This window comes from Callithrix jacchus, chromosome 8 (assembly GCF_049354715.1).
Source record: "Callithrix jacchus isolate 240 chromosome 8, calJac240_pri, whole genome shotgun sequence".
NCBI classification, from domain to species: Eukaryota; Metazoa; Chordata; class Mammalia; order Primates; family Cebidae; genus Callithrix; species Callithrix jacchus.
In genome coordinates this window covers 130,303,364-130,329,798 of record NC_133509.1, presented here as the reverse complement: position 1 = coordinate 130,329,798, position 26,435 = coordinate 130,303,364, and the positions used below count along the sequence as shown (strand labels likewise).

Below are 26,435 nucleotides of genomic sequence, written 5' to 3'. Positions count from 1 at the left end.
TTGCCAATAACAACTGCACACACACACACATACACACACACGCAGTTTATTTTAGCTTGCCAATAACTGCACACACACACATACACACACACGCAGTTTATTTTAGCTTGCCAGTAACAACTGCACACACACATACACACGCACGCAGTTTATTTTAGCTTGCCAATAACAACTGCACACACACACACATACAAACACACACACACGCAGTTTATTTAAGCCTGCCAATAACAACTGCACACACACACATGCACGCAGTTTATTTTAGCTTGCCAATAACAACTGCACACACACACACACGCAGTTTATTTTAGCTTGCCAATAACAACTGCACACACACATACACACACGCAGTTTATTTTAGCTTGCCAATAACAACTGCACACACACAAACACACACACGCAGTTTAGCTTGCCAATAACAACTGCACACACATACACACATGCAGTTTATTTTAGCTTGCCAATAACTGCACACACACACACAAACACACACAGTTTATTTTAGCTTGCCAATAACTGCACACACACAAACACGCAGTTTATTTTAGCTTGCCAATAACAACTGCACACACACATACACACGCAGTTTATTTTAGCTTGCCAATAACTGCACACACACACACATACACACAAACACACACACATGCAGTTTATTTTAGCTTGCCAATAACAACTGCACACACATACACACACGCGCAGTTTATTTTAGCTTGCCAATAACAACTGCGCACACACATACATACACACAAACACACACACATGCAGTTTATTTTAGCTTGCCAATAACAACTGCGCACACACACACACACATTTATTTTAGCTTGCCAATAACAACTGCGCACACACACACACACACAGTTTATTTTAGCTTGCCAATAACAACTGCGCACACACAAACACAAACACACACGCAGTTTATTTTAGCTTGCCAATAACTACGCACACACACACATACAAACACACAGTTTATTTTAGCTTGCCAATAACAACGCACACACACACAAATACACACGCAGTTTATTTTAGCTTGCCAATAACAACTGTGCACACACACATACACACACACACACACGCAGTTTATTTTAGCTTGCCAATAACTGCGCACACACAAACACACACATGCAGTTTATTTTAGCTTGCCAATAACTGCGCACACACAAACACACACACACGCAGTTTATTTTAGCTTGCCAATAACAACTGCGCACACACACACACAAACACACACATGCAGTTTATTTTAGCTTGCCAATAACAACTGCGCACACACACATACACACACACACACACAGTTTATTTTAGCTTGCCAATAACAACTGCGCACACATACAAACACACGCAGTTTATTTTAGCTTGCCAATAACAACTGCGCACACACACACACATACAAACACACACACACAGTTTATTTTAGCTTGCCAATAACAACTGCGCACACATACAAACACACGCAGTTTATTTTAGCTTGCCAATAACAACTGCGCACACACACACACATACAAACACACACATACACACACAGCTTAAGGTTATGTTAAAAAAAAGAATACTCCTTTATGCCAGGTAAACATTCTGTTATGTACATCACAGTTCATGGAAGACCCCTTGGAAATACCTAGTACATTTCATTAGGTGGTGAGGGACTGAATAATATTGGTGTAAAGTTGAATTTTTCTAACTATACACCAAGTGGGCTTGATGAGAGCTCAGCTGACGATAGGTCACAAAGGGCTGTCCATAAGTTGGTTCTGCAAATGCTGACGTCAGCCCAGGACACAAAGCGGCATCAAAGAGTACAACCACCTCACTCATCCTACTGCCCAGCCCTGCTTCACAGTGCTTGGGGACCAGAATTCCTGCAGGGAGTGTATGCATTGTCATTTTGTCGATTTATTCCTCCCCCCCTCCCCACCACCCCACACACACTAGGCCATCAGCTTCTAGTTGGGTAGGATTCATTTTTGTAACCTGGTGCCCTAGTGCCATCCCTGGGACTTACTATATGTTCAATACATAATTCTTGTATAAAGACTACATTATATAAATCCCAAATGGTGTGGAACTCATCATATTGACCACAGGTGCCACAGGAGGTAGAGAAACATTCAGTGATATGTCCACAGGCTCTGCACTAAACAGGATACAGAGTGGAGTCAGAAGCTCCCAAATCCTCTCAGTCCTGTGATGGGGACAGATGCAAGAATGAAACATGAGAACTGGAGAGGGGAATGGGGCTCTGGGAAAAGCTCAGTGAGCGCTAAGGGATGCGGAAAGCTCAGTAGAGGAGTGACCCTTGAGCTGAGTTTTGAAAGAGTAAAGTGCCTCTATATAAACGGGAGGGACATTCCAGGAAGAGGGAGCAACCAGGGCAAAGGCAAAAGGCCCCTGGGCCTGCTGGGGAAATGCCAGGCCATTTCTTGAGAAGTACAGGATTGGACATAGCTGAGGTAAGGACAGATGGCAAGGCCTTAGGCTCTCCTCTGGATGCGGGAAGGTCCCAGGAGGAGTGTAAGCTGTGGAGGGCTTGAGAGATCACCTTTGCAGGAGAGTTGAGGATGGATTGTAGGTGCCCGAGCTGCCAGGGCCACTTAGGGTCATCAGATTTAACCTTTGGGGTGGGAGGCATGGGGGAAGGGCACCGCATCAAGCTGAGTTCTTGGAAGGTAAGGATGGCAGTGTCTGGTGACTGGCTGACTGTGGGAGGAAGAAGGAAAGATTCAGGTTTATTCCCAGGGTTTTGCTTAGCCACGGACTACACTTGCTGATTCAGGGAATACAGGGAGGGGGAAGGAAGATTGGAAAGGTAGGGTCATGTATTACTTTTGAGCATTTCTATTTCCAGGTGCCTCAGGAACATCTAAATCATCAGGTTATGTGTGAAATAAAGGGAGAGAGTATGCAGATTATTGCCTCTGCAGGTCTGGATTTATTGACAAAGGAGATTTGGGGAGGGAGGGCAAGAAGGAGTGTAGAGAAGAAAGCCTGGAGAAGGCCTGTAGCTGGGGAAGGACAGGCCATGGGGAGAATTGGGAGCAAATGCTTCAGGGAAGAGGCAGTTACCAGAAGCCACAGAGGGCCTGGGCTTGGGGCTCTTGTAGTCCCAGCACTTTGGGAGGCTGAGGCAGGAGGATTGCTTGAGGCCATGTGTTCTAGACTAGCCTGGGCATCATAGGCCCCATCTCTAGAAAAAGTTGTAAAAGTTAGTTGGACACAGTGGTGTGTGCCTATAGTCCTAGCCACTTGAGAGGCTGAGGTGGGAGGATGACTTTGGCCCAGGAGTTTTAGACAGCAGTGAACTATGATTGTACCACTGCACTCCAGCCTGGGCAACAGAACAAGACTGTCTCTTTAAAAAAAAAAAAAGCCACAGAGAGAAGCCAAGTAAGGGCACAGGGTCTCTTGGATTTGGTAATGGGGGTAAACAGTGTGGGCTGATGCAATCAGTGTTTGCTGACCTTGGGCACTTCACTGAGCCTCTAAGGGGCTCTGCAACACGTTGGAGTTGGGCCAGTAAATCTGTCATTTTTGTCTCTGTGTGAACTTTGTTGTAGGCCATCTCTGTAGTTGGTGAACAGAGCAGATGGAGTCCAGTCATTTTGCACAAACATTTCCGTTTGGATGATGACAAGCTTGACTGCCGAAGCTGGTGCACTCATCCCGTCGGCATGGTGCTAGCCGAGACCTCTGAAATACCCAAGGACACCAAGATGTGTGTGCCACCTTCTCTCTTGCCTTTATAGCAGTTGCTTCTGTCTGCTGAATAGGGCTTTCCAATTAACCAGGAGGGACATTTAGTGACACTGGCAGGTTTCCTCTGTATACCAAATCTACAACTTCAAAGAAGAAATTGAAGATAAAAATTCTTTGAAACCTTAGGCCAGGTGCTGCAGCTATTACAGTTGCAAGGACTTGTGGCAGTCGGTTGGAAAACGTTTCTTCTGCATGTGTTCAGTGCCAGCTGTTGGCAGTAGGATTCTATGGTTTCGGAACTACCACAGTGAAACAATGTTCTCTATTAGGGAAGTGTCCTGAGCTGTCAAGAACCGTCATCAAGAGCAGCAGGTTTTGTAAGATATGTGAACCTATTTGGTACCAGCCCCTGCCACTCGGATAGAGGCTTCCCCAAAGAGCCCAGTGCCGACGGCTTACAGGGAATGGATGAGGATGGTGCAATACCCTTCATGGGTTCCGGTGCCCTAAAGAGGATGCCAAGGCCACGCCTCTGCGTGTCTGCCAGGGCTGGGCTCAGAGCCTCCCGGCTTCCTGGGCACTCTGCCTATCACATAGCACTTCTAAGGTGATCACATGTTCAGAACAGCCATCCTTGTCAAAGCAAGGAGAGGATGCTTCAGGAATTTTCAAAAACATGTCTCTAGGGATTAAAAAAAAAAAAAAAACGCAAAGCTTCATTTTCCTCCTTAGTGGGAAGTCTTCCTTACCGCCTCTTCCTGAGTTAGTGTCTGTCGTGAAGCATACTTTGGAATCAGAGTAAGTGGAGGATTTAATTTACCATGGGAGTACACATTTGCACAGAACCTCAAGTTTGTTGTGCATTTCATCATCTTTATGTGAATCTCATGACAGCTCTTACAAGGAAAACAGGAAGAACTGGCCGCATTTTATAAATGTGGAGACAGGAGGAGATGAGATGGCTCACCTCTGCCCAGCCGACTGGGGAATGCAGAGCCCAGAGAGACAGCAAGTCAGAAGATGCTGATCCAGGGAGCTTTTCACTCTGCCACCCACCCCACCATTAGAAACACCGACATTATTAAGGCTGCATTTATATTTCAAAACAAAAACAAGCAAACATGCCAGGTTCGTAATTTGCTGTTGTTTTAACCAAATGATACAGCTCAAGAGTGAGCAGCCATCAGTTCTGTGAGTGAAGAGCAAGCACACATCTTGTGTGTTTAGCAACCGAGGAGGCAGCTGAACGTGGAAGTGACTTTCCTGGTATGTCACAATTCAGAGAATACAAAACCACATTCATTATCTGAAATGGGCTCAGCTGTCTCTGTGTGCCTTATCATACAGAGCTGGGAACTTTGATGTGTGTGGTGTATGTTTGAGTGTGTGTTTTGCTGCCTATGCAGATAATCTACATAACTGGAGGCTTCAGGCTTGCTTTTTACACACACACACACACACACACACACACGACTTCTCACCTGTTACTAACACTGGTGCTGGTTTGTTTGCTGACTATTTGAATTTATCAATAACCTTGCCACAGAAGGATCAGCATAGCTAATCAGTATATGCTGTGTATGGAAAATATAACCTAAAAAACAGATTGGAATTTAATCATGACCACTATTGCTATGAGACAGAATCCACAGTGATGAAGTGTGTGGGTGCTGGGGTGAGACTTCCTGAGTGTGTCCCCGAGGTGAGTCATGTCATATCTGGGTGGTGATGGCCAAGTTTTCACCTTTTTCCCTCATTTAGAAAACAGGATGATAATAGGAGCAATCCTGAAGGGTGGGAATGAGGATTAAATTAATAATATAAGTAAAGGCTTAGAACAGTGTGTGGCCGATGGTAGGTAAGTCCTTAATAAATGTAAAATATCATTATTTCCATCATTTGAGATACCTCACACAACTCATTTTATCTAGAGGACAACTCCAAACACGCATGCCTCCACGTCTCTCTCCTGTCTCTGGATTCCTCTACAAGTCAGTTTTGTACCATGCAGTCTCACATTTGATGATATGCAGCGTTATTTAGTTACATGAATGATTTGCATGTCTTAATGTCGCTTCCCCAACAGACTGTACATTCCTTGATGGCAGGAACCATGTGACTGGCTTTTGTTAGATTTCTGCAACTCAAGAGCCAGTCCTAGGCAACTGTTGGACACTTAAACATCACTAGATGTGTTCATCATTAGGGAAAAGTAGGAAAAATCCGATGCTGTGAGTTAGTAAGTGGGTATTATATCCAACAGCTGAAACTTAAAAGGTGAAGATTTATGTTGACACAGACGTGTGTTCAAAACCTTTATAGCAGATGCATTGATAATAGACAAAAACTGGGAACAACCCAGATGCCCTTCAACAAGGGAATGGTGACCTAGCCCCTGATGCATGACACTGTGGATTGCTGCTCAGCAATGAGAAGGCGCAGACTCGACACAGTAGCCAGCCTGGGTGACGCTCCGGAGAACTACACTGAGTGGATGAGGGCAGTCCCACTGTGCGATTCCATGATTATCACATTCTTGAAATGACCAAATCATAGGAGAACAGAGGAGTGGCTGCCAGAGTTGAAGGAGGGGATGGGGAAGGAGGGAGGAGAGCATGCGGGATCCTTGTTATGGAAGTATCTTGTGTGGCGATGGTGTCTGTCAGTATGCTAGCTATGATACTGTCCCACTGTTTTGTAAGACGCTGCCACTGGGGGAAACTGGGTAAAGCATAGAGGGGACCTCTGTATGATTTCTTACAGCTGCATGTGAATTTACAGTGGTCTCAAAAGAAAACATTTTATTAAAAAAAAAAAAACCCACATACACTTAAGGTGGTTCCAACAGAAGCAGAAAGAGTAGACTGGGCTTCCCAATGGTGGAGAAACATGACAGGCCTCTTCCAGAATGATTTTATATGTTTTCTATTTTCGTTTTTTCCTTTTTTTTTTTTTGAGACGAAGTTTTGCTCTTATTACCCAGGCTGGAGTGCAATGGCGCGATCTCAGCTCACCGCAACCTCCGCCTCCTGTGTTCAGGCAATTCTTCTGCCTCAGCCTCCTGAGTAGCTGGGATTACAGGCACACGCCACCGTGCCCAGCTAATTTTTTGTATTTTTAGTAGAGACGTGGTTTCACCATGTTGACCACCAGGATGGTCTCGATCTCTTGACCTCATGATCCACCCGCCTCGGCCTCCCAAAGTGCTGGGATTACAGGCCTGAGCCACCACGCTGGACCCTTTTTTTTTTTTTTTTGAGATGGAGTCTCGCTTTGTTACTCGGGCTGGAGTACCAGAGAGGTGCCCCTGCTCAGTTGATGAGTGGCAGCTGCCCATGGGGAAGGCAACCTACCCAGAGAAGTTAATAAACCAGGGTGCTGGATCTGCTCACCCCAGAAGCACATGTAGCACCCGAGTGGGAAAGGACAGACCAACACATGGAGAACTGATGAAAAACAAAGAAGAAGGAACAGTTCAGAGCAGAATGGGATGAGAACCAGCCCTCCATGCTCAGACCAGGACCACTCTGATGAGGCACCCCAGAAGCGGGCACCCGTAACGTGAGCTTTTCATCCATGTTCAACTGAAAGCACTTACCTCACCACTAAGTGGGAAGCCAGGCCAGAGATGGAGAGATGAGAATGCAAATGTTTTGAACAGCAGTTCCTATCCTGGGACCCTGGGCAATCCCCCTCCTCCCTACTCTCTTGCCTCAGTTTACCCATGAGGTGCTTTGTTAGCCAGAAGAGCCACTGCAGCTTTTGTTGTACCCTATCTATGGAGACTGAACACAAACACACACAACTGAAAAAAATCTTGCTTAGAAAATGAGGGCCCTGCAGATTGCTGTGAAGCTGGCTAACCAGCAGCAAATGTGAAACAGACCCGGATAATTTCCCCGGGGCTGTTAAATTGATTCCTGCTTCCCTGGGAGTGGTGGTGGAGATGCTGGCTGCAGGGAAGAGACATAGGGAAAGAGAGGTAAAAACTTCGCTTTTTGGAAGACAGATTGTACGTTGCACAAACAGCCCCCACTGCCAAGTGAGTCAGAACTTCCTAACAGCATAATTTTAGTGCCCTTCTTGTGGTTCCCTCTCTGGGCCGTTTCTGAAAGGAAGGTCTCAGGGCGGGGTTTCCTGTGTTGAATTCCAGAGACGACAAAGGGGCTTTTCCCCCAAACCCTTGCCAGATTTTTTTTTTTTTCCAGATAGGTTTTCAGGTCTGCTCCCTTTTGTAGCTGCAGGTAATGCTGAAGATGAGGATATTGTGCCCTCCCTAGTTGCAAACTCGCCCATCCCTTTGCATTGCATATTCAACTTTTGTTTTCCTTCCATATGGACTACTTTGGAGAGGAAAAAAGACTGGCATCGAATAAAAAATAGGGTTCTCTTTTTGATGTGATGTTTATGTCAGGCTTAAGAGAAGTAATGGGTGGCTGGGCATGGTGGCTCACACCTGTAATTCCAGCACTTTAGGAGGCCGAGCAGGTGAATCTCTTGAGGTCAGGAATTTGAGAACAGCGTGACCAACATGGTGAAACCCTGTCTCTACTAACAATACCAAAAATTAGCTGGGTGTGGTGGTGTGTTCCTGTAGTCCCAGCTATTTGGGTGGCTGAGGCATGAGAATTGCTTGAATCTGGGAGGTGGAGGTTGCAGTAAGTGAGTAAGTAAGATTGCGCCACTGCACTGCAGCCTGGGTGACAGAGCGAGACTCTGTCTAAGAAAAGCAATGGAATGGGAGAGTATTCTGAAAAGCAGCAAGCCCTGTAAAGCCTGAGAGAATAGCAATCACAATAATAATAAAACTATCTGCACAGTATTTTGTACTTTATAAAATACATTTATCTCATGTGTTTTCACCTATGAAAAATTATTGCTTTCCCCATCTAGCAGATGAGAAAACCAATGTTGTAAGAGGTCACATGGCTTGTGACCATTCAGTCAGCTACACAAGTAGCAACGCTGGTCCTAGAAAGTGGATATCTCCGTTGCTCTGAACTGGTGCTCTGCACTCGACCAGCAGCAGAAGGGACAGTCATCTCTCTGCACCACAGTCCCCTGACACGGAATTATTGCATCCTGACCTCCTTGGAGGTAGTAGTCTATGCCTCATTCTTCTTCGTATTCCCAGTGACTGGCTATAGTAGATGCGTAGGAATGTTTGATGAAAGACTGAAACACGGTATGCCAGAAACTGTAGCAATCATACTTTTCCCAGAACCATAGCAGAGCAGCTCGCCTGAGTTGGGTGCTCAAACAGCAGGCACAAAACCATACAAGATAGGCTCCTATTATTAGATCTATTTAACAGAAAAGGAAACCTAGTATGAGTAATCAGCTGAACCTTGCAAGTTGGGCACTTTGGTGCTAGAGCCTGAGCTCCCAACTGCACCCAGCCATCTCTTCCTGCAGGACATTGGGTTACGGTGGCCTGCTCCACCCTTGGAGCAGCCGGGGGAGCCTTCTCTCTCCTTGTGCAAATCACCTGACCTCTTTGTGCCTTGGTTTCCCCTGTCAGGCGAAACTCATTAAACTTTTCCTAACTACCTGGAGGATGTCTGCAGAGATTTAATGAGGAGACACGTTTGAAAGCATTCTGAAAAGCAAAAAGCATGATCCAGATGCAGGCATTATAATCATTGTTACTCACCGCCTGTACCTGCAGTTTGTGGTAACCTCAAGGCCTGCGGCAGCACCTCTAATGGAGTCACAGAAAGAATAACACATATAATAGGACACTTGGAACCAGTCAGTCACAGGGATGGGAGAGGCCTTGTGTATATCTTCAACACTTAATTACAACTTAATAAATGGGATCTAACTAAGAGGTGTGTGTGGGTCTATTTCAGAGTGAATCCTGGGTTTTGGCTAATTCTACTTCCCTCTCAATTAGGAAAAGACATGCGTGCGTGCACCCCCCCACACACACACACACTATCTTGTCCTGCTTTACAATTCAATCTCTTAGGACGCTGACTTTTACACAGCTATGTTTTACAAACATCTGCCATCTCTGCTAAGAAACAAAAAAGGAAAACACCCTCCCGGAAGCATTGGATTTGGGCCAGTTACTGACTCCTCACCTGTAAAATCGCTAGCCGCACCTAAGTTGTAATGACTGGAGTCTGCATTATACCCAGTTTTACAGCTTGTATCCCTCATGAGTGGCGCTCAGCTGATCCAGAGGAGGTGGAGCCTATCATGCAACTGTGTAATTACTCGGAAAAAGATAAGGACTAAGGGCCAGGATTGTTCAAAGCCCGGCTGGATGCAAGGGAAGGTCGGTGACTGCTGACCTGGGAGGAGAGGGAGAGAGCGCCAAGCTGGGCAGGCTTCCAGCCGTCAGGCAGTGGGAGTGTGAGAGGAGGCTGTGGAGCAGACCCCAGGCCAAGGCAACTTCATGTGCACAGGCACAGAGGCAGATTAGACATTAGACATTCTGGGACCAGGTTAAAGGGTTGGTGTGGCAGGAGCAGGGGTTGGTGAATGGATGGGAGGATATTTCTACTGGGTGGGGAGGGATAGGGGAGGTGCATTCTGAGGCCTTGGGTTTGTTGGAGGTTCACGGTATAGTTGGGGATTCACATTCCTTGTGACTCCTTGACTGTGGGGTGGGAGAGGACGGGCAGGGGTGCCCCCCCCCCGCCCTTTCTGCCTGCGTGAGGCTGGCTGATGGGTGTCGTGTTCTTCTTGGATTTCGCGCCTACGGGCGATGTGCCCTGCCTAGGCCCCCACCTCTGCTCTGTGAGGACAAGACCTGCCGGTGTCCTAATCCCTTATCCAAGTCTGGGCGCACAGATCCAACTTTCCCGGGGAGAGGCAGCTCCGTGCATCCCCTAGGATGAGAAATGGGTGGGCGTGTGGGAAGGAGACGGGCAGGGACCGGGGTTCCGGGCTGCTTTCCAGGTCAGCGTGGACAGGAAGCCTCCTTAGCCCCCGCCCGGGGTCTGCGACAGAGAGCGGTGAGGCTCTTCTTCGGTCCCGGTCCCCGGGGCCACGCAGGGTGTCCGCTGGGCTGGGGCTGCGCACCGAGCGCGCGCGAAGAGGGGCGCGGCCTCTCCCGCCGGGCCACCGGGCTGGTCCCGGCGTGGGCGGGGGTACTCGCGGGTGTCCGGGCCCGCCCCGGCCCGGCCCCGCCCCGCCCCGGAGCCGCCCGGGACTCAGAGAAGGAGGCTCGGCCCCAGCAGCCCGCGGCGCCGCGCTCCTCCACGCTCCTCCACGCTCCGGGCCGGGTAAGTGGCGCCGGGCCGGGAGGCCAGGCCGGGGTCCCGGGCCGGGGCCGGGGCCGGGCGGGTCGGGTGCTCAGTCCCAGCCCAGCTCTGTCACAGCCCCGGGATCAGGGGCGCGGAAAGTCTGGGGGACCTAGGAAGGCGCGCCTGGCGCGGGGGCGGAGGCCCCGGAGTGACAGCTGCAGGCGGGCGGGTATTTTTAGTTTAAATCCAACAGTTCCTTGCTGGCAGCGAAATTCCCGAGCCTTTCCTTTGAACCCCGGGAGCTTCGGCCCGCAAGAAAAAGCCCTAACGCCCGGGGTAGCGCGTCCCAGGCAGGCCGGGGGCCTCCCCGGGGCTTCCCTCTGCCCCCCCTAGGGGCGGGCTGGCCTGTCACCAAGGCTTGCGCGCCGCGGGGACCCGACCCGCTCCTGGCCACCATGAGCGCGCTTGGTAGTGTCTGGGAGAGCAGAGCAGGCGGCGGAGAGGAGGGGAAGTCCAACCCCGAATGCTCAGTTTCGTTCAGACACCTCTTGCCTGTGCAAACTTGGCAAGCAGGTCAACCTCTCTGAGCCTCATTCCCACATCTCTAAAGCGGGCTGGGGGGGCAGTGAGGCCAGAGATGGCTTGCAGGGCCTGAGGGAGCCTCAGATGGATGTTGACTTCTCTTGGGATCTTGGGATCTTTACCCCAAACAGCAGACTCATTGGCGTGTCTCATTGGTCAACCCGGTAGCAGGGTCCTACACCATCCCGCTGACTTCTCCTTCTAAACTGGAAGTCAGGGGATTCTGTCCTGGGCCGGGTGATAATGAATATTTTTAGTTAACCACTTTGGCCTTGAAGCTCCAACCCTGGGCTGCTGCCCTGAGACTCTTTCCCAGGTTCCTGGTCACCCTTTCAAGTCTGAAGTGTTACCTTCATCCCAGCACTGGGTGGGGTGGCTTTCTACAGCCAAGGGCTGCTACTGGGATAGCCTGATGTGTGTTGGAGGCATGCCCCATCATCCCACATGAATGAGGGCATGAGGAGAATGGACTGTCCTCCCAGAAAGGAGAGTGTGTCACAAAATCACTGTGGTTCTGAGCTTGGCAGGACAGCCTCCTTCATCCACCAAGAGGAGCAGAAACAGGCCCAGAGATGGGGAGTGATTTGCCCAGAGCCACACTGCCTGGCTCGCTTAAAGGGCCCGGCCTTGCCGCCTGCACGACCAGGGCAGCCAACAGCCCACAGAAGTCAGGATCTGGGAGGTGGGAGGGGCGTATCGGTGCCAACAAGCTGTTTTGCTCAGTTTCCTGTCACTGTGCCCCAGTGGGACGCTCTAGCACATGTGGGTCTGCACATTCCTCAGGCCGGACAGCGCTCAGCAGGCTGACAGCCACAGCTGTGCCAAGCCTGCTGGCCCCGGGCGTTGTTTTCAGCCAGAGAGGCCCCTCTGGGGTGGCTGAGCGGGAAGTGGGCTGGGATGGCTTATTTCTGGAACTCACGTCTTGCCGCGGGTCCTGAGGAGAAGGCCTGAGGATGGGCTGGTGGAACAGAGGGAAGTGGAGATGATCCAGGCTCAGGTTTCTGCCTCCAGGTGCAGTCTGGCATCTGGCTCCCTGCAGGTACTTCAGGGTGAGTTGGAGTCCTTTCTGTCTCCATGGGAACAACCCTCCTGCCTGGGTGCTTTGCATGCTCTCCGGCAGTGGTGGACCTGGCCATGCCTGGGCAGCCCCTTTGCCTAGTGATGCAGAAACACGAGGCGGGCTGCTGGGGGCCCTGTCTTCGCGGCCCCAGGAGGCAAGACTGGGCAGGCCCAGCTCAATATCCAAAGCATCTGGGAGCCTTTGGGAGCCCACTGGGCAGCTGGGCCTCCCTCATCGTCCAGCTGTTAGGAATGGGGGCAGTCAAGTTGGATTACCTGAGTCCAGTCCTACCTTAGCCCATTCCTGGCTGTAGCCTTGGGAAAGTTGCTTCACCTTTCAAAGGGTCAGCATCCTTCCCCGGGGAAAGGGGCTCACCGTAGCACTGCAGGTGTTGCCTCAAAGGGTGTCGTGAACACGAAATGAGCTTTGCCCTGATCAGCATCTCACATGATGTCAGACACAGCACACGTGAGCAGGTGTCACAGTTTGAGGTGAAGGGGCATCGTTGGGGATACCTTCGTTCCCCTCTGCTCTCCCCGTCCTCTCCCTGCCTTGATTTCCCCTTGTCTGTCAATAGTGGGTGGGCCTGGCTCATCTACCTCACAGTCCTTCCAGCACAGAAAGCTGGTCCTTGGCCCCAGGGAGGGCAGGAGATTCTAGAGAAGCCTACAGAGGGACTCGAATGTGTCTGTGGGGTCTTCCAAAGCACTTCCTGCCTCTCATCTCCTAGGATCTGGTAAGTAGGCAAGGCTGCCATTGCTGGCCCATTTACAGATGAGGAGGCTGATATCCAGTGGCTGGATGTGGTAGAGCCAGGATTAGAACTCAGGGTTTTTGACCTGATGCTCTTCCTGACACCACATGGCCTATCTTAGACGATCCAAAGACAATGTTGTACTTTCATCATTGGGAAAACAGTACTGACCAGACAGGATGCTTGTCTTCATTCATTAAGCAATCAGTACTTACTGAAACAAAAAAAAAAAGGATTCTAAACTGGTTTTTTTTAAATAACATCTAAAGCACCCCACTGGACCACAAAGATAGAAACCCAGGAGGAGCAGTGTTTCCTAACCCTCCCATCCTGAAAGGAATCTTTGCTTTAGGACTTCGGGATAATGTTCTGGGGCTGAGCAACTAGGAAATGGATGGGTGACAAGTCCAGGAAGCTGATGCCTTAATTCTCTCCTCTCTAAATACTCGCCTTTCAGGGTTGCTGTGAGGATAAATGAGGTAACTGGGGATGATGCTTAGCAGAGCACCCGGCATGGTGGGGCACACCATAAATAGGACTGATGGTTTGTTTTGTTGTTATTGTTTTAGATGGAGTTTTTTGCTCTTGTGGCCCAGGCTGGAGTGCAGTGGTGCAATCTCAGCTCACTGCAGCCGCCACCTCTGGGTTCAGGTGATTCTCCTGCCTCAGCCTCCAGAGTAGTTGGGATTACAGGTGCCTGCCACCATGCCCGGCTAATTTTTTGTATTTTTCAGTAGAGACAGGATTTTGCCATGTTGGGCAGGCTGGTCTCGAACTCCTGAAGGACTGATGGTTTTTATTATTACTAATCCTCATCTATCATTATAACACCAGTGCCCAAATCCGAATCTCGCACCTGGGTTTCTAGGCTGCAGATATGACATAGGGAATCCTAGCATCTCCAAGGAGAACTGCTAACGCAATTATAAAAGCTCAAAACACAAGCTCATCAAGCAATGCGTTGTTTAGTGACACATAGCTGAGAAGTAAAATGATGGCAAAAAGCAAGAAGGTGATTACCTTAAATAAAAGTCAAGCATATTACCACGTGTGCTGAGGAAAGGCGGGAGGATTAGGAGAGTCATAGGGGGCAGTTGCAAAGGAAATCACTTTGTAGTTATTTGCTAATTACGTGTATGTTTTATACATGCCTTTATATATAGATTCTGTTTCACAACATTAAGCTGCTTTTAAAAAGAAAAAGGCAAGGGAATGATAATGCAAAATCAAAGTGTTTATCTTTAGGGAAACGTGGGTAATTGATCAGGGAGATGAGATGCCTGTTTTACTCTCAGTGGGATATATTATGTTCTGTTTCTTCAGTCCAGTGGGGGGCTTATGGGTATTTTTAATTTTTATATATTTATTTATGTTTTTGAGACAGTCTCACTCTGTTTCCCAGGCTGGAGTGCAGTGGCACGATCTTGGCTCACGGCAACCTCAACCTCCCAGGTTCAAGCGACTGTCCTGCCTCAGGCTCCTGAGTCGCTGGGTTAAAGGCATGTGCCACTGTGCCTGGCTAAGGGTGTTATTTTAAAATATGTTTATGCTTCACCATTTACAAATAGGAGGCACATATATTCTATTATATATATAATCTTACATAATACAAATGAGATTAAAAGATCATATGGAGCATTTTCAGATGCTTTCTTAGAAAACCTGCCTCTTTCCTCAGATTTAAATGTTAATCTGGCTGGATTTAAAAAATAAAGCAACAAATCCTGTTGTATGACACATGATTTCTCTTTCATGTAGGAGTCATAATCTCCCTCTTCCCAAATCATACAACAAGCAAGATAACAATAACACTCTATGATCTCAGATTATCAACAGGATTTTTAAAGGTCCTAGCCTAATGATTTATGCTTCTGAATCATAAAATCCTGAAATATTTGAGCTGGAAGGAACCTCAGGTCACCTGGAACAATCTGCTGGTTTTATAACAAAAGGAAGTGTCCTGGTCAAGGCCAACATTGGGCACACATGTAGGGAAGACAGTTCTCTCCAGGCCGCCACGCCTGTATGACTCTCATGGGGACACCACCCAACAGACAGACCAGTGTGAGTCCTGGGTCACAAGCCTCCTCCTTAGGGTAGTCAGGGAGAGAGACGGGAGGTATACATGAGCTTAAACTGATAGGATCATCTTATTTTTAAAAAGTCGGAAGAGAGTTACAATTTACAATGGTACCACACACTTCTAGAACTTATATGAACAGAAACATCCTCAAAGAAAATATATACGCAGTGCTTAGAATCTTCTTTCCTATAGGAAGTCCTCTTGGGAAAGAGCTCCTCATACTCATCCTTTTTTACTGACTTTAAACTTTTATCTTACTTTTTTTTAATTATACTTTAAATTCTGGAGTACATGTACAGAATGTGCAGATTTGTTACATAGGTATACACGTGGTTTGCTGCATCCATCACCCTGTCATCTACATTATCTACATGAGGTATTTCTCCTAAAGCTCTCTCTCTGCTAGCCCTCCACAAGCGCTGGTGTGTGATGTTCCCCTTCCTGTGTCCGTGTGTCCCCATTGTTCGATTCCTGCTTGTGAGTGAGAACATGCGGTGTGTGGTTTTCTGTTCTTACTCATCCTATTTTTTGCAGGGCAAACTTGATCCCTGAAACAATTGAGTGCTGTAGGTATGGTTATTTCCATTTTTCAGTTGGGGAAACAGGTTCAGAGAGGTTCAGTGCCTTGACCCAAATCACACAGCAGGTGAAGATGGAGCAGGACTTTCATCCAGAGGGGGAGTGGAAAAGATGAACCACTTTCCTTTCCAGTGCGCTGTGCTGTGAGCACATTCCTCACTCCTTAGATGCTGAAATTCCACGGCTCAGCCCAGCCTGGGGGGCCATGAGGAAGTGCCCTGGTAGAGGACAGTTGGGTAGTGGCTTTCCAGCTGTCAGATCGCAGAGATGACCTGGAGGCTAACTCTCTACCTCTCCTCACTGCTCTTCCGCAAGGAAGCCCACTGTCTGCAGCGTGCGCAGTGGTTCGTGGGGAGCTGGGGGAATCCATCCCATTTTGGTCCCACACAGTTTGGTTCTTGGCCACCTTCTTCTCTCATCAAAGGTATTCTTCCTGCTTTCCCTCTGCAGAAGTGCCTGTCACAGCCAACAGGGCTCCAAGAGACAGGTGTTCTCGGACTGCTTGGCTTCAGATGGTGGCTTTCCTAATGCATGGCTGTTGTGTCCCAGCATGGGTGCTTCCCTGGGCAGTGGAGACCTGGGCCCAGGTCCCAGCCCTGCACCCTACCCTCCACTCTCAGGTGTTACCCATCTAAAGGGGTTAGTGATACTTATGGAGCAGGGCTTAGTGAGGACCTAATGAGAAAGAACTTTACGTGGGTAAGGCAACTTTCAAACTAGGAAACAAACCCTAACTTACATGCCCAGAGAAATTGTGTGTGGGCACTGGAGAAGCATTTAGGAGTGACAGCTGCAGTCCAGGCAGCCGGAGCCTTAGAGATGATCTATGCTTATAATTTTACATGTGGAGAAACCAAGTCTCTGCAGCACAGATGGCTGGCTCAAGTCCTGAAGGTGCTTCAGGGTCAAGATGCTGTCTCCAGGGCCGGGCGCGGTGGCTCACGCCTGTAATCCCAGCACTTTGGGAGGCCAAGGCGGGTGGATCACGAGGTCAAGAGATCGAGACCATCCTGGTCAACATGGTGAAACTTCGTCTCTACTAAAAATACAAAAAATTAGCTGGGCACTGTGGTGCGTGCCTGTAATCCCAGCTACTCAGGAGGCTGAGGCAGGAGAATTGCCTGAACCCAGGAGGCGGAGGTTGCGGTGAGCCAAGATCGCACCATTGCACTCCAGCCTGGGTAACAAGAGCGAAACTCCGTCTCAAAAAATAAAAAAAAAAAAAGATGCTGTCTCCTAACTCCCTGGCCGGTGCTCTTACCTGACAACCACAGTCCCTCAAAGTGTGTTTCATTGATATTCGTGGTGTAACACAACTCAGGATGGTGGCTTGATGAAATGAAATGGCAGGCTTTCAGTGTTCAGCACATGTGGTCATCAACAAGGCATGGGCAGAACAGGGTGGGCCACCAGGGCTCATTGGACTCTAATTTAAGCCACGAGTTTTATTTGAGATCTGAAAAGGGCTGAGCCCCTCCCAAGTGACATTTGCTGAAATAATGCAGTCCGCTGACTCACTGGGGTAGCCTCATTCCTTAAGGACGGGAGGAGCCTGTATTTGACCTTCACCTGGGCTAGTCTGTTTCCTGCTCTTTAAAGAGGGAGGTTGAGATTAGGAGATTTCTAAGGTGCTTTGAAGTTCAGATGTTTTCTTGTTCAAGGACCACAGCCTCAAACTAGGTGTTAGGGACCTGGCTCTGGCCACTGCAGTTCACCCATAACCCCAGCAGGGTCCAGATCACTGACAGGTGACTCCCTGCTTATCCACCTTGCTCTGAGGATTAGGTCCCACATTCTTAGCTGGCCCAGGTTTTTGCAACGTGGGCCACCTCCATGGACCATAAAGCCCTTAGCTCATCCTGACCCTTCTCACCTGACACCTGTGCTCAAGCCGTCCCCCTGCCCAGCTCTCCTCCCTACCCTTTCCCACCAACACCTGGCTAGACATCACCTCCTCCTGGAAGCCCTCCTCAACCACCTCCTAATCAACAGTTTCAAGAGTGATTCCCCACTAGCCTGTGACCTCCTTGAGGGCTGGACACAGGGTTATTCATCCTCACATTTCTGCTCCCAACCCAGAGAGAGGGCGCTATTATTATGATTACTATTATTAAATTAAAAGGCTTTAAAGTAGGATCTTACAAACATTAGGTGTGCTCAGAGCTCTCTTGAATGAAATATGAAGGGCAGATCCCAATATTTCCAGGACACAGGAAAAAAGTGAGCTCTGGAGCCATGGCCTGAGGCTGGGGAGAGAAGGTGCAATATGCATCATCTCCCTTTGTGGCCCCCTTCAGGGGACTGTCCTCTTGGAGAACTCTCCATTCTCCTGGGTTCTCTGGGGGTTGACCGTGGAACCTTGCAGATATCTCTCTCTTGGCGTCCCTGGGACTCACATTTGATGTTCTCTCCCTTGCACATGCCAAGTTTTCCTTCCTCTAGTGTGGCTTCTTGCTCTGTCCTCTTCCTAAAAAGTGCCCCCCACTGGCTGCACCCTCTCTTTGTCGGAACCTCAGCTCACAGCCACAGCCTCAGAGGGACATTCCTGCCCACGCAGTGGCACCCATCCCATCCTGCCCACATGCTCTGTCCTGTCACCTGAAATTATTTGTGTTAATTATTTGCAGCTGAGCTTATTGTCTGTCAATAATAAACTCTAGAAGAAGATAAGGCCAGGAATTGTCCGTCCAGAGCCCAGCCATCAAAGCTGCTCAATACTGTATGTACTTCTAGAATGAATGAATGAATGTATGAGTGGACGATGGAGCACGTTGGGTGCCATCTATGATTCCTGCATGGTTCATCCTTACAGCTCCTAGCGGTCTAGTACTTACTGAATGTCTAAGTGCTCTCTGCCTTTTCTCTCTTCATCCTCCCAACAGCCCAACGAAGGATGCTCTGATGTTATTTCCATTTGGCTGAGAGGTTAAGTAATCCACCTTCAGCTACCTCAGCTAGCAGTGGACTTGGAAATTGAACCCAGGTGTCCTGATCCCACAGTTCTGGCAGGTGACTACCAGGCTGCACTGGCCCTTCCGTGCCGGGAGTGCTGTGGGTGGAAGTGGTGAGTCACTCAGCCTCCTAACCAGGCCTCTGGCTCTTTCTCCACAGCCCCCAGTGGCTCTCACACTGCCAGGCCATTCCTCAAAGGAAATCCTTCCTGTGGGACCAGTTTCACATGAGCTAAGAATGCCAAAGGTTTTCCAGAGCTGGGGCCCGCCCCGGAGCAAGCCACCCTGTCTTCTCTGACCACACCTTTTTGTCCTAGGGAACCCCGGCCACCACTTGTTCACTAACTGTTGAGAACTTGGTGACCACAAGCCAGTGGCTGCAGGGTTGGGTGTGAGCCAGTTGGCATTGCCAGGTTAATCTCTGTCATTTAGCCAGCACCAGGCAGGGAGCAGGCCTGCCTTCCGTGATTTGCCTATTTATCTGTTTGCTGATTTCAAGCTCAAGTTTGCTCAGGCATAATTTTAAAAAATTGATTATTTAAAAAATTCCATCTGTGGCATCTCTTGTCTCACTTCCCTCTGGGTAAAACCACCCAAATGTCCAGGGAGGGGGATCGAGGCTCTTCTGGCCACAGTCTTCACTTGCTAATGTGCTGCTTGGAGGGGATGAGAGGATGGCCCCAGAAGTTCCTGTCTGGCTCTCCTGCAGGAAGCTGCAGGGTTTAGCTGGAGCCCACTTTGGTTTGGGAGCCAAAGAAGCACGTGTTTGCGGCTGGGACCTGGGCCCTTCCGCTTTGTAACCTGTGCCTTGGGCAGTGGCGTTTCTTCAATGTACTCACATTGGCTGAGGTGGACACAAACTAGGAAGACTGCAGAGACATGGCCCTGCCCTATGGGAGGCATGCGGTGGGTGAGGTGTGTGCTTTAAACAGCCCCATCCTAGGGGATGTGACTCCATGAGAGGGAAGCTCAAGGGGCTGGGAGGGGCACCAGGAAGGACACTTTTATTTTGTCCAAAGGCACAATCTTTCTGGGTCTCAACTCTCTTCCCTGTAAAGTGGGTGCACAGGTGCACACTACTTGCCTTGCTGGGTGTGTGAGCATAAGTTGTGAACCGCAGCCCAGCCCGCGGAGGTCAGGGCCCATCACTAATGTTAGTTTAGCCAGCAGAGCAAGGTATCACTAGCGCCATCTGTGCAAAGGGAGTTCCACTTTTGACTTTGATGGAGTTTTTCTCTGCTCCTAGGCCTCAGGCGGAATCCCCCCAATCTGAGCTGGGACCCTGATTTTGTCACCTATGGCAAGTCACATAACCTCCATGGACCTGGGTATCACACCTGTAAGATGAGGCTGGCTGCACCTTCCCTGCAGTCACTGTGAGTCGGAGATGAGATAACAGATGTGGGATTCCCAGCAAGCAGAAGGTGCTGGGTCACGCCAGTTCCCACAGATTCACTTCCCAGCCTCTCCAAGCGCTCCCTCTTTTCCTTGGGTGCTCCCTAGCCAGGGAGGTGACTTTGCCATTATGCAGATCATTGGAAGGGAACTCAGCACTTCTGCCTGCCTCTGCCCCCAGCACGTGCAGTGAGTTGGACAGGGCACAGCTGCGGTTGGTCAGCCCTTGGCTCGGGTGTTGCTGGCTAATGCCCGTGCCCTAGCAGATCTAGGAAGGCATGATGGGCCGGAGTTGACCCAGCCAAGCCTACATCCATGTGGACAATGTCCCCCTTTAGAGGTATACAGGGGGCAGACCACTTACCTTGACCATTCATTGCCTGCCCAGGGCACCAGCCATCTGCAATTGGCCAATGTGACTTTTTTCTTTTATGAAATTAACTGTGGATAAAAAAGTAATCACCGTAGCAGGCCCTGCTGTCTCATTCCCAGCCCTGAGCCTCTAGGTCCTCTCAATACAGCGGAGGGGCTTAGACCAGGTCAGATCTCAGTGAATTTGGACTAGGGGCTACTGGTAATTGCCAGGATAAATTTGGTGGCACAAGCCCAGGGCACTGAATGACAGCCACTCCCTCTTCATCTCCCCTTCATCTCTTTTTTTTTCCTTTTCTTTTAATTGTTCTGATTAGATGACCTTTTCATAGAGACCTGGGCTCCACCCTGGACCAATTACTTAGAGAGGTCTCTGGATGTGGGGCTGCTTATCTGTAGCTTTTTAAAGCTTCCCAGGTGATCCTGATGCACTGGGATGATGGAGAACCCCTGGATGTAGTCCAGGAGAACATCTCAGTGAGGTGCTAATCTGTGTTTAACAGCTCCCTAACAGTGAGCAGGCCCCACGTGTAAACTAGCAACATTATCCAGATAGAGTTAAACCTTGTTTATGTTCATTACTTTATGACACATGGCAATTGATCCTGACCCTGGTTTTTTATTTAAGGTAAAAATATATTTCTTCCTTTTTTTTAGTTTTTGAGACAGTCTTGCTCTGTCTCCCAGGCTGGAGTGCAGTGGTGCAATCTTGGCTCACTGCAACCCCTACCTCCCCGATTCAAGCAATTCTCCTGCCTCAGCCTCTGAGTAGCTGGGATTACAGGCATGCAGCACCACGCCCACCTAAGTTTTGTATTTTTAGTAGAGACGAGGTTTCGCCACGTTGGTCAGGCTGGTCTTGAAGTCCTGACCTCGTGATCCACCTGCCTTGGCCTCCCAAAGTGCTGAGGTTACAGGCATGAGCCACCATGCCCTGTGTAAACATTTATTTCTTAATCCAGATATAAGAAAAAAGGTAAAAAGAAAAAGTCTTCTTTTAAAATAAACAAGTTTAAATGGGTCATATTAAAGAAAATTAATTAGAAAAAAAGTGGATATGTCTGCATCTCGGATATAGTCAAAATCATGACTGTAACGCACAAATGGCCACACTGTGAAGACACGGAACTAGATGACCTCTAGGGCCCAACATTCTGACAGATCTGAGGGCTGCCCAATGAGATCACTAACCCAGGACTGTTGGCACCAGCCACCTGGACTGGCAGAGAGTGGGACTGGCGGACTTGAGAGCGGCTGTGTGCATAGCAGGGCTTCCCAGTGCAGCTTAACTCAGAGCTCCCCAGGGACAGTGCAGCCAGATTATCTCCGTTTCAATGCATTTGCCTTCTTGCTCCACCTTCCCCAGACCATAGGGGCAGCTTGAGAAGCAATCTATCCAGCAATCAGGGCCATTTTCCTGGGGTCAGCACTGCCACATAAACTCAGTGAATGCAACATTACAGGCTTAGTGCCCACAAGAGCCTGGCTCCTTTGCTGGTGCTTGGGCTAATCAAGCCTTGGAGTGAAGCAAGGTGCCCGGAGTCCCAGGGCAGGACCCAGCACTGCTGCCTTCCAGGCTGGGACTCTGTAGATCAAATAGGGCCCCTGCCCCCAGGTCTTAAGCTCCCCAGAAGGGAAACAGGAACAGAACGTGATATGAATAGGCCCTGCCTGGCCCTGGCCAGCTTTTTCTGCATGTGTCCAGTGGCCCCTACCTGTTATCACTGGAGAGTTGTCCAGTGAGTCTTTCTTTTTTTTTTTTGAGATGAAGTTTCGCTCTTGTTACCCAGGCTGGAGTGCAATGGCTCGATCTTGGCTCACCACAATCTCCACCTCCTGGGTTCAGGCAATTCTCCTGCCTCAGCCTCCTGAGTAGCTGGGATTACAGGCACGCACCACCATGCCCAGCTAATTTTTTGTATTTCTAGTAGAGACGGGTTTCACCATGTTGACCAGGATGGTCTCGATCTCTTGACTTCGTGATCCACCCGCCTCGGCCTCCCAAAGTGCTGGGATTACAGGCGTGAGCCACTGTGGCCAGCCCAGTGAGTATTTCTTTGGTGAGTGATTGTGTGAGGCTCCTATTGTCTCTTTTTTTTTTTTTTTTTTTTTTTTAAATAGAGGTGAAGTCTCTCTATGTCATTGAGGCTGATCTCGAATTCCTGAGCTCAAGGGATCCTCCCTCCTTGGCCTCTCAAAGTGCCGGAATTACAGCCATGAGCCACCGTGCTGGCTTCCTATTACCTTTTAGCTGATGTAGTGATTCACACCATGGGCCCCTGCGAGGGTGGAACCCAGTCTAGCAATGATTCAGATACTGCTTGGAGGACGTGGGGAGATGGTTTCAGCAGAACAACAATGACGTTGTGGGGGGACCTCAGCTTAGTGGCAAAGGCCCCCTAAAGGACTGTAAGTGAGACAAATTCCAGGGCAAAAGCTCCAATGAAGACACGATTCTCAGCATTTGGAAACCTTTGCTTGTCAGCAAAGCTGGCTATCCAGACCGTGTCAGTTTGCTGAAAGGACTAGCATAGAATTTTCTAGGATTCCGGACCCAGAAGAATGCTGTGCTGATAGGCAGAGGGTGGGGTGAGGTAGTTCCCTTGGGCTGATAAATAGCACTGGCCTTGAAGCTTCCAGAACAAACTCTTTTGGTAAAAGAACAGAAAGGAAATATGTAAGTATATTTTGGCTCTTCATCATATCAAGAAAGCAGACACAGATACTATGTAAATGAAGGGATGTTGGTTGTGTTCCAGTAAAACTTTGTGGACCCTGGAATCTGAGTTTCATATAATTTTCATATGACACGAAATATTCTTTTGATGTTTTTCTAACCATTTAAAAATGTTAAAAAACATTCTTGGCTCAGGAGCTGTACAGAATCAGGCAGTGAGCAGTGGTTTGCAACCTCCTGTCTAGAAGCCTTCTCTGAGGTCGGGGATGGGCCTTGCAGATTTGAACTAGTCACTCTTCTAATAATTTCAGTTCTTAAAAATGTAGTTCTGACTGGGTGCTGTGGCTCACATGTGTAAACCCAGCACTTTGGGAGGCCGAGGCAGGAGGATTGCTTGAGCCCAGGAATCTGAGAGCAGCGTAAGCAACATGGTGAGACCCATCTCTACAAAAAATGTAAGAAAATTAGCCCAGCATGGTGGCCCATGCCTGTGGTCTCAGCTACTCAATAGGTGGGAGGCAGGAGGATTGCTTGAGCCTGGAAGGTCGAGGCTGTAGAGAACTGTGATCACACCACTGCACCCCAGCCTGCGCAACAGAGAGACCTGTCTCAAAAAACAAACAAACGAAAGTAGTTCTGAAACAAGTTTCAATCTTGTGTCTACTGTTTAAAATAGAACCTAGTGTTAATTTGTTTGCTCGTTTAGCAAACATTAATGGTCTAGTGGTTAAGAGCAGAGGAAACTTGTTGTATCCTGGCTGTGGGACTTAGGGCAGGTGTCTTAGCCTCTCTGAGCCTCAGTTCTTTCATCTGTAAATAGGCAGGAATAGTAGGACCTACTGCATTAATGAAAGAATCCTGGTAAGACTTAGCCCAGTGCCTGGCAGATAGCATGCCCTTGAAGAAGGTTCACTATTACTCTCTCATGTCTGGTAAAGAGTTCGAGACTTATGTACAAGGGTGGACGGCAATGCTTAACCCTGCATGGTAGGGGAGGCCCAGAGAAGTGAAGGAGCATTTCCAAGGTCACAAGCTAATAATAAATGGTAGAACTAGCAAACAGTGTGAGCGGCAGGATCCTGCCATTTCCGCGCGTCGCCCTTGCAGGGACTTGAGGGTAGATTAAATCCACTTTATCTAGAGGCTTGCTAATGGGATTAATTTAATCATTAGCACCTTTCCCATGAAAGCTGGGGCTCTTGTAACTCCTCATCCCTGTGTCTCAGATTCTTGGGGAGACCAACATTTTTGGAGGGCCTTAAAGCTGGGGCTCAGACCTCCAGGAGCTCAGAGTGGTACCAGCCTGACCGTTTTCTGTGAATGTCTTTGGTGGAAACTCGCTGCTCAACATGGAGCTCTACTTTAGAAGCCTAGAAACAAGCATCTGGGGAAGACTTTTAAGTTTTTCTGAGTCCTGTAGTTTCTGAGTCTCTGCAGAGCTAGTGGAAAGGGCTCTAGAAGGTTCTGGAAGTCAAGATTCTGAGTAGCTGCTTTTGAATAGTGGAATCCTCAGGGCCTTGCGAAATGAATGCCAAAGGTGAGTGCCTGATCAGTTTTACCTGCTGGTTTTCCTTCCGTGACGTGGAGATGGCGGTGTCCTAATTAGTTGCTCATTGCTTCCATTCGGCACCTGTTTGCTTGTGGGGCACCCACAATGGGTCTCCTTCTGAATGCGCAAAGACGGGCGGGGGAGGAAGCCTGTCCTTGGATTGCGGAGGCCTCGGGAGATAAAGCTCAGACAAGGAAGACAGTGACTGGATGTGAGAGCCTGTGGCAGCTGTGATTAGGAGCCTTAAAGGCAGGACACACAGGCCTGTCCCGTGCATAACCCAGAGCAAGTCTCCCTCCCTGTCCTGGATGAAAGGCTGCTCGTGAGCCTGGCTGGTTCTGAGGACACAGGCTCTGGGAACCCAGCCCCTGTGAGTGGCTGGAACGTGAGGGGGAGGGTGGGGTGTCAGCAGAGTGGGGGACAGTCTGGGGGTCTTGGAAGGCGATATGAAGGTGAAAGTAGGTGTGATCAACTGTCCTTGGTTTGCCCAAGACTAAGAGGTTTCCTGGGGTTTGGGACTTTCAAGGTTAAAACCTGGATGGTGTGCGTCAAATCAGGATAAATTGGTCATCCTAGGTCAGTCATGCTGCTCTGTGCACAGGGCGGTCGGGTCATTGGTAGAAGGAGTAAAGGGGGATCATCTCTCCCCTGAGCCTTGGTACGCCCTCAGATTAGACTGCCCCTTCTCAGTGTTCCCAGAGCCCTTGTGCTGTCCTCCAAGGGTCTGTGTGCCCCCCTAAAGTCTGTGAAGGCGGAAAATCTCCTTGGACTTGGGGCCAACCCCTGCCTGCTCTGGGCCACAGTGTTTTGTAAATGCTGTTGGATGAATGAATGAGGCTTGAGGCTTGAGACTTTCCACCTTCATTTCTTCCCCGCTGGGGACAAAGTATCAGATGCTAATTCATGCTTTGCTGCTCTGCACATCTTGTTCCTTCCCCCCACACCCTTCCCTCCTGCGGCCACCTCCTTCACTGTCCCTTCAGCTCAAGTCTCCTCCTCTGCGACTGCTCCTCCCCAGCCCTTCCTCTGAGTGAGTTTCTCCCACCCCTGCCGTGTTCCCTCTGAACTGAACCTCACTCAGCTCCCTAATCGGGCCTGTTTGCGGAGGCATTGTTCTCCTGCATGCGCTGTGAGCTCCTCGAGGGCAGGTCTCCAGCTTAGTGTTTCCTCTGCTGTACACGGCGCCCGGACACCCCATGGAGGTGCCGAGAGAATGAATGGAGCTGAACACACGGAGCAAAGATCCGTTCCTTCCCTCACTCACCAGCTCCTGGATGACAGGCACAGTCCTGGGCAGTGGGGTAGGAGTCCTGGACAAGATTGGTAAAGCCTTGGCGCTGATGGAACTCACATTCTAGAAGGATCTAGTCAACAGGCAAGCAAATAAACATATCAGAAGGTTGCATGTGCTCCGCAGAGGATACAAAGGAGAAGGTGAGTCACCCGAGCCCCTGCCAACTGCTTGCAGACCAGGGTGGAGTCGCCAGCTCCACAGAGGGGACATCGCTGAGGCCCAGCACATGTGGTGCCCATTCTGTGGAGGC

The 26,435-nt window shown here is 49.3% G+C and overlaps 1 protein-coding gene across 10 annotated transcripts in view; it reads left to right on the top strand.

Moving 5' to 3' along the window:
* SYNE3 (spectrin repeat containing nuclear envelope family member 3) overlaps positions 1-26,435 on the top strand; it is a 118,310-nt gene that overhangs the window by 7,425 nt on the left and 84,450 nt on the right. For 5 of the 10 annotated variants that reach the window (XM_009006506.5, XM_078335706.1, XM_078335710.1 and 2 more), the window contains one exon: positions 3,555-10,928. In XM_009006506.5, the coding sequence (XP_009004754.2) occupies positions 10,538-10,928 (391 nt within the window). In that variant the 5' untranslated portion in view covers positions 3,555-10,537. Of the gene's footprint in view, positions 1-3,554; positions 26,326-26,435 lie in introns of those variants that run through there. The other 5 variants (XM_078335707.1, XM_078335705.1, XM_078335704.1 and 2 more) reach the window with 5 other exon arrangements.